The sequence below is a fragment of the Octopus bimaculoides genome, chromosome 6 (assembly GCF_001194135.2).
Source record: "Octopus bimaculoides isolate UCB-OBI-ISO-001 chromosome 6, ASM119413v2, whole genome shotgun sequence".
NCBI lineage: Eukaryota > Metazoa > Mollusca > Cephalopoda > Octopoda > Octopodidae > Octopus > Octopus bimaculoides.
The window spans coordinates 109,548,197-109,556,932 of NC_068986.1; the positions used below are offsets into that span (position 1 = coordinate 109,548,197).

The window sequence follows — 8,736 nt, forward strand, 5'->3', positions numbered from 1 at the left end:
ATATATATATATATATATGACAAGAAAGAAAATATCAATATGGCATAAGTTCGATATCTGTTACAATTGTTTCGGTAGCATTTCACTTCAAATCACATTACGTAGAAATGATTATGTATGATATCCTGTACAACAGCAAAATTTCAGCGTAGGTGTATGACAAGGTGCCACTTCACATTATTCAACTAAGGATAAATTTATACAGGTTTTGTGTAACTAATCACATATAATCATTTATATGTGATTAGAAGTGGAATGGTATTGCAACAGTCGTAACCACTAAACCAATGCTATATTATTATCTTCATCTTCTTCTTTGTTTCCCATATTACTCTACACAATATTTACACACTAATTACATCAGTGCTAAGTACTTGGAGTTCCTGCACCAGTGGACTTGTTTAAATACCAATTTTAAAGTGTTGAGAGACCGGAGTTTGTATTGAGTGCTGTTTAAGGAATACACTGAGACGTTTACCCAACTCAAACTTATCTTACACCATATATATTATATATATTTACATATATATATACATATGCATATATACATAAATACACACACACACATATATATATAAAATTTAATAATAAGGGTAGAAATTGATATTAATCAATTAAAACCAGTGGTCTAGCATATTAAAAAAATCCGAAGATTAAAATTATATTACATACAAAAATAAGAGGAATGACCAGCAAAAGTGGACTCCTATATGCTAGAAATAGATGCCGAATCATCTAACCACGGAAAAAGTATGTTCTCAATAAAAAATTAGCGACACAACAGACTGTAAAAGGGCAAGACAAATGAAAAAATATTAAATAAAAAAACGATTTTTTTATTTAATATTTTTTCATTTGTCTTACCCTTTTACAGTCTGTTGTCTGGCTGAAATTTTACTGAGAACATATTCTTCGTGGTTAGATGATTCGGCATCTATTTCTAGCATATAGGAGTCCATTTTTGCTGGTCATTCCTCTTATTTTTGTATGTTATATATACATATATATATATCACATTTTTAAAGTTATTTTTATAGGTTTTCTATAGAAATTGGAACCAGCACTGGAAGTTATGATGTTTATCTTCAATTGCATTGTTTACATAAATGAAACATTGTGACTTTCATGCTGGCTCTAATTTCTATAGAAAATCAGGAGAGATAAATTTATAAAAAGAGATTTAATTGCACTGCTAACACAGGTGGGGCACACTATTGACTTATAAGTCTTCAACATACTTAGTAGTATATCGTGGTTGCATAACGAAATACAGTGTCCCTTCCAGACACTCACACACAGATGTACAAAATGTACAAAGAAACAATTCTGAGTATGTATGTGCGTGCGTGTATATATTAGATATTATATATATGTGTGTGTGTGTGTGTGTGTGTGTGAATTGCAGTTGATTTCAATGCTAAGTGTTTCAGTTGTTATAGTCAAAATTGCTGAGTACTCCTCAGACACAAATCTTTGAACCTTCAGTAGATTCTCAACATGAATGAATCTATGATCAAGCTGCTGGTTCTTTAAATCACATACACAATCCACCCATTCAATGAGCTTCTGCAGGTTTCCTCAACCCCAACTCACAAGACTTAGATCAACCAGAGGGTTTGGTAAAACAAACTTGCTAAAGATGCTGTATGGTAAGATTGGATCCAGTTATTGATTGTGGAATGAATTTCTTAAGCGCTCAGTCATGCCTGAGTCTATCCATGCATGTACACAATATACATATGTATTACATGACTGACAAGACTATCTGATGTTATCATACATTGCTAGTAACAATGCATGTGGCATTGTTTTAGCTTTTAGCTGATGGTACCCTGCTGGTTGGTCCATTGCAGCGTTACCCAACAACAGATGAATGAACTGGAGCAACGTCAAAAGAAACTGAACCCACAATCTAGCCATCATGAGTGCAATACCCTAACCACTGGGCCATGTGCCTTCATGTATATATATAGTCATATATATTATTTAATGGTGCAATGGCCCAGTGGTTAGGGCAGCGGACTCGCGGTCATAGGATCGTGGTTTCGATTCCCAGACCGGGTGTTGTGAGTGTTTATTGAGCGAAAACACATAAAGCTCCACAAGGCTCTGGCAGGGGATGGTGGCGAACCCTGCTGTACTCTTTCACTACAACTTTCTCTCACTCTTACTTCCTGTTTCTGTTGTGCCTGTAATTCAAAGGGTCAGCCTTGTCACACTGTGTCATGCCGAATATCCCCGAGAACTACGTTAAGGGTACACGTGTCTGTGGAGTGCTCAGCCACTTGCACGTTAATTTCACGAGCAGGCTGTTCCGTTGATCGGATCGACTGGAACCCTCGACGTCGTAAGTGACGGAGTGCCAACAACAACATATTATTTAATAATAGTTTGATTCGACTCCACATGACTTAAAGTTTCATAGGAGTGTAGGCCAGTCCATTTCATTAGGTTGTAGGAGACAACTCTTCACCTAGCATCTGATGAGATAGACCTGTACCACACACCCACAAGACTTTGTGGAGCAAATGAAACTGTTATTAAATGATATATGAAAGTCCTAACAAAGGTGTAGCATGCCACCAGATATTTTGTGCTGATGTTTATGAAATCTTAACTAAAAAATCTGATAAAATATTGGAAACACAAAAGCATCTAATAAATTAAATTGCAAAAAAAAAAAAAAAAAGGTAAATTCTTCAAATTAAAAACTATTGGCAATAAATGAAACATAAGTGTGTGTTAGTCAATATTTAGAAATACAACCAATGGAAAAGGTTTGAATATTTAGTTACACTTCCTTCTTATAATTCTGAGCACACAAAATCAACAACAGCACCTGTGCATAGTCAATCAAGCTGCTAGAAATAGCAGTCAAATTTCGTTAAATTTCACCTTAATACTACACTGGATAATGTAATATTTAACATACAACACCTGAAATAAAGATTCTGCTGTTGAGGCTAAACTGCTTTTGCCCTGCTCAATCATGGCCAACCTGGGACCTCAACCATAACGCACATCCAGAATTTATCTCCAGAGTGTAAGGGTGAGTGGGTGTATTTAGGTTTTAACACTATGAACCAATCAGTTGATATTATTGTTTCCTTCTTAATAGACAAAAATTAAAACTTTTTATATTAAATAAATCCTAGTTCCAACTATAAGATGCAACAATTAGTAATTAATAGGTTCTACTCTATTGGAAGATAATTTCAGCTTAATTCTTAGCTTTTGAATACCCAAACCAGCAAGCTGGGATCTTTACAAGGTCTTCTACAAATAATGTTGCTGGAATATGGTTACAACAACTATTTTAGATAACAAGTTTAAAACAATTTAATTTTGTGGCAACATCAGTTGTAACAAAGAAGCATTATATTTTCAACCAAAGACATAGACTGGTTCACAGATTAAAAAAAAAAAAACAAGTTTCCATCTTTATTTTTTTTATAAAGTACATCTAAATTCAACAGAACAGGTTTAACATACAAGCTCAGCACCCAGAAGTGCTCCGTTATTGGGAAAGGGGGGAGAGAGGGTTTAAAAAAAAAACAAAAGACTTATTTAGGTTTATCACATCTGGACTCTATTATTGGTCAGCTTGGAATTTGATTACTAGCTTTTTGACCCACCCTCTTGAATTTACTTGGTAATTGGAATTACATTTCAGTTGATCAAGGCTACCTAACGAATGTGCACCTCGGCCCATGTCGGAATCCATTGGTAAACGGGAACAAATTTTATAAAGTTCTTTGCAACTATCATCCTTTACACAAGTCGGTTTTTTAGAACTTAGCAAAAGCTTGTTCTCTTTCACAGATACACTTACTTTTGAGAGTTCCTTACATTCTTCTGGTTCTTTTTTGGCTCGAGAAGTCTTGTACTTGGAATTCTCTTGCAGACTGTGCAGACGCTGCCGAATCATCTGGCTTGGTGCTCTTTTTTTCATTCCTTTCACTTTAGGGGAACTGTCGGCTTTGTTTTTTTCTTCTAAATACTGAACATACTCTTTAATGGAAGATTTTGGTGGTAATGGACACTCCAGGACAGGGCTTGCTTCCAGTTCAATATCACAATAAATTGCAGAGTCCCTACACATGTCAGTGGAATCAAGAGTGTCTAAAGAAAGAGAAGAACACTCAGAAGTACTGTGTCGGATGATGGAGAAATGATCTTGGTTCTTTGAAACTTGCCCAAGATTTTCACTTTGCATTGAAAGAGCTGAGTCCGATGGCGTCAGACACAGATCTCTCTTTAGTTCTTTACCAGACACATCATTGAGGTTTCCATGAGATCCAGAAGACTTCTTAAAAATATCATCTTGCTCTTGTTGTTGCCACAATGAAATGTCTGGTGTATTCAACGATGTTGGGTTAGGAAGAGCATTGAGTGAATTCCAACGTTCATATTTCTTTCTTTGGTTTCTCTGATTCTTGATGCCATGCTGACTATCGAGTAAGGAAGCTAAACTCAAATTGCGTTCAAGTTTTAAGTTATGATGTTTGACTCGCCTATCAAAATTCATTGCCGAACAATTTTGCAAAGAATTAAACCGCTTTAAATCTACTTCATTTAATCTGCTCAAACTACTGGAATTACTTTTACAAGCTGGAACTGACAAATGGAAACTATCAGAAGAATGATTATTAAGACAGGGCAGAGAACTGCCAGGAGAAAACAATTTGTGCTGATCAGATGTTTCGCAAGAAAACCAATTAACATCATCTTTAATAGGAGCATTGCTGTCTTGAAGAATTGCAGGAGGTAAAGGTGTATTAGGTTCTGATGAGAATTGATCATTTGCAGAAAGATCAACTTTCTCCTCTAAAGTTTCATTTGGTGGGTTACTAATGGGTGATGTTACTGGATACTCCTCTACTGAGTTTTCTGTGGGTGAGTCACAGCTATCTGCAGACAAAGGTTCGTTCTCTTCGGCAATGACAGTTGTTTGGGAAATTGTAGGAGTTTCTGTTTCTGTGGTTGAGGAGAGAGAATCTTCAACGGATTCATCAAATTCTTCATGGTTTTGGGGAGAAGGAACTTCTATTAATGGTTCAATACTACCAGAATTTGATGGCTGAGGTGAAGGGGAACGACGGATTGTAGGCGATGAGAATATTGGAAGAACTAAGGCACTGCCCATTTTACGCCGTGGGGGAGGGGAATTAGTGACACAGTGCTTTTTGATTGGTGAACGATACGGCTCAGCAAACATGTGTCTGTTATAAGCTCCTGACCACGTATATGAGGGGGCTAAATGAGTTAGACTTCTACGGGGATAATTAATGGCAGATTCAGCTGCTTTCTCTGAAGGTGAAGATGTAGAACTAGAATCGAAAACAGGAGAAGAACGAAGAGATGCTGAGGCATTGCTTATCCGAGGGGAAGGCGGATAAAATGTGAGAGGTGATGCGCTGTTTCTAGAGACAGAGCCATCTGTTGGTGATGAGCAACTAATTCTAGTTTCTAGATATGGTGGAGGAGAAGAAGAATAATTCTTGTCAGAATCAAAATAATGAGAAAATGATACATTATCATCTTGTGGAAGTGGGGAGGAGGGTAGAGATATTGATGAAACAAGTTTCTTAGTGGGGAATGATGAGGATGTGGAGACAGAGGGTGAAGTTTTTGCCATGGCAGCCTTCCAGCTTGCAACACGAGCAGGGAAACTTTGGATTCTTGACACAAGACTTTCATTGGATCCCAGATTACTTTCATAGCTACTGTGTGAAGAATCAGAGAGGATTGATGTCTGTGATGCTTGTCTGCTAAGTGTCTGCTGTGGAACGTCATCTTTATCAGAATTGTCTGCTGCTGAGGACAATGCTTGCATAGGAAACTTGGCCATTTTATTGTCATTATTTTCCTTTCTCATGTAATCTTCCATTTCCTTTAACATCCGTTCACTTTCAGCTATTTGTTCAGGTGATGTTGGAGGAATGAGGTCATGTTGGTAAGACATACGCCTAATCAATGGGGCCGACACTGACCCAGTCATGAAAGATAAATCATTGTCTTCAACAGATTGCTGGGAGTAGGATTTGGACATTTCTGCTGGGGAAGACATACCTCTTGGAAATGTAGCATAGCGGGGCATGTCTTGATAAGATGACTGGCTGCCATTTTGGCCTTTCAAAACAGACGGGAGATATTTATTTGGGGGTAGAGAACTTCGGTTTAAGTAAACAAGCCAATCCAAGCTCTCTCGAGATAGATTCTTATAATTTGGGCTTTCTAGTTGAGATCTTCGATTGGAATAAGTAGAAACCTCAATTTGACTGCAGCTGGGCTGTATTGCGTTTTTGATCCAAGGATCTGCTTGTGATTTGGGAGGATCTGAAGAGCGACGAGTTTTACCTCCAGTTTCTTGCACTTGTTTGAATGGAATATTAGGCAAAAGTCCAGACTTCTTAGCTTGGCGTAAAAGAGGAAGAACATTCTTGAAAGATTTCTTAATTGGTTTTCCTTGATTTATAGCAGCTTTAGTAGAGGTTGATGGACCTTTATCACATTTACCCTGAGTTTGTTGACAAGTTTGTACAAGTGACTGAACAGAAGATGCGTCTGAGCCATGTAATAGTCTATGCCTTCTCTCAGACAGTGAGGGCATGCTGGAATATTTGGTATTCAACTCTGTTTCGCCATCTTCAGATGGTTGTTCAGATGTAACACTTGACTGGCTGTGCAGCCGAGCTGGTGTACTTTGTACACTGCTGAGCAGTTCAGTATTTTTTGCAAGTTCGCCTTTTGGTGGATCAGGGATATTAATGGGATTTTCTATGTTAGCAATTCGAAAACTCATTGCACGCTTGTACGTGTCACTGTCCTTTCTTGGAAGAGAATTATTACTGTCATATTTGTCATCAAAAACAGAATCAGGATCCACAGTTGGTGTAACATTTGTCTGGCCCCTTCTGCGGTTGATCAGTGTACCAGTCTAAAAGGAAAGAAATTTTAAAAAATAATTAACTTTTAATTATTTGCAACAAATGTCAATAAAAAAAAATGATAAAACAATGAGTCTATGATGGTAATGCTACTCGTTAAATTCTTTAAGTTATGTTTCCACTGCAAAATCATAAGAAGCAGAACACAAAAGGGTTTGTCAAAAATAAGGATTTTCAAACTGACCCTTTTAACATCATCCAAAAGAGATCAAAGAGAGAAAATACATTAATTTTATATTTGAATTCAAGACAGATTTTTCACAAATGGAATTCTGTAGACTTTTAGGATTAGTCTTACGCTAAACATGATCAAAGACCTCTAAGAACAAAGTTTATTATACAATAGAATCCAGTTAGCACGGAAAAATTAATTTTTAAAAAAGATATTGAATAATCTAAGTAAAAACAAATTAAGAATATGACAATTAATTAAAACAATACTTTAAAATAAGGCAAAAATTATCAAGTAAGCCCAAGTGTAATCGTATACCTGTTTGAATGATGGGTTTAAGAGTAGAACTGGTACAATGTCGTATGGAAAGGACTAAAAGAAGGAATGTTGTATGGGTTGTGAATAATGGGAGCATTTTTGTCTTAAGCCAAATTTAGTTTCTTTTACATAAAAGAATTCTATATAGTTATCAAATAATTCTATAGTGGGAAAATGTTCCTAAGAATTATACATTTAAAAAAATGGCACTTTTAGAGTGTTGACAATTGTCTTTTCAATCTCCACCCCCCAAAAAGTAATAGAATTTTAGAAATAACGACGATGGGGGAAGTGGAGAAGAAAAAATGGTGAAGTGTAGGAGTGATGACGGCGGATAAGTAAAATGTAAGTGACAGCTCTGTCTGTTATAGTTTTAGCCCTAGAGACAATTTGAAGTACTTATATAAGTGCATGTGTGTATACAAGTAGATGTATGTGTATTTATGGATATAAGTGTGTGTGTGTGTGTGTGTATTTGTTTGTTTACTTTTTGCAACCTCCGCCACTTTTTTTTTTCCATGACTTATGACTCTGTAAGCAGACAGTGAATGTTTTATAAATATCAAGTTTAATAATTCACAGTTCCACCATTAATAATTCAACACTTCCTTCCATTTCCATGCCTGTTCAGACCATAATTTCCTTCCTTCCTAACATTTCAAAATATTTACATGCATCATTTTTAATAATTCATATGCCAGCAGTATTTCCTGCTGTTTCCAGTCCACTTTGTGGAACTGTAGGAATTTTAATAAAATTCAGTTTCCATTATTGTTATAAAGTAAAATATTCCGTTACCAACTTCTAACCAGAAATGATTAATTAAGACTGAAGGTTTCAATAAGACTTTCATAATTAAAAAAGTCATCCATTTGGCATTATTTACGTGGTTAAATACTTGAATCTTATTCTAATCAATTTAATTGTAAAATATATCCATGCTAACATTTGATTTTAAAAAATAATTCTAATTAGACCATTAGAAATTTTTATCAGCCTTTTAGGAAAATTTGTAGGAAGGCAAAAAAAGAAAGTGATGAAATCTGAACAGTCTTTTAATATTCCCAGTGACTCATGGGAACATTAAATGCTTTTCACCGCTCTTGGGCTTTGTCAATAATATGTGCCTTTTTGTTATATGCTTGAACAAAATTCGTGCAATTGATACATGAGAAACAGTGAATACTACATGACTGACATTGTGAAATGCCTGCTAGACTGTTAAAAAATTAAGTGAATGCAATTGAAACAGTATTTTATATATATATATATATATATATATATATATATATATAT

At 35.7% G+C, this 8,736-nt stretch overlaps 1 protein-coding gene across 6 annotated transcripts in view; it reads right to left on the reverse strand.

Moving 5' to 3' along the window:
- The window catches only part of LOC106873757 (uncharacterized), a 294,459-nt gene that overhangs the window by 1,247 nt on the left and 284,476 nt on the right, over nt 1-8,736 (reverse strand). For 4 of the 6 annotated variants that reach the window (XM_052969081.1, XM_052969082.1, XM_052969085.1 and 1 more), the window contains one exon: nt 3,429-6,940. In XM_052969081.1, the coding sequence (XP_052825041.1) occupies nt 3,593-6,940 (3,348 nt within the window). In that variant the 3' untranslated portion in view covers nt 3,429-3,592. Of the gene's footprint in view, nt 1-3,428; nt 6,941-8,736 lie in introns of those variants that run through there. The other 2 variants (XM_052969084.1, XM_052969083.1) reach the window with 1 other exon arrangement.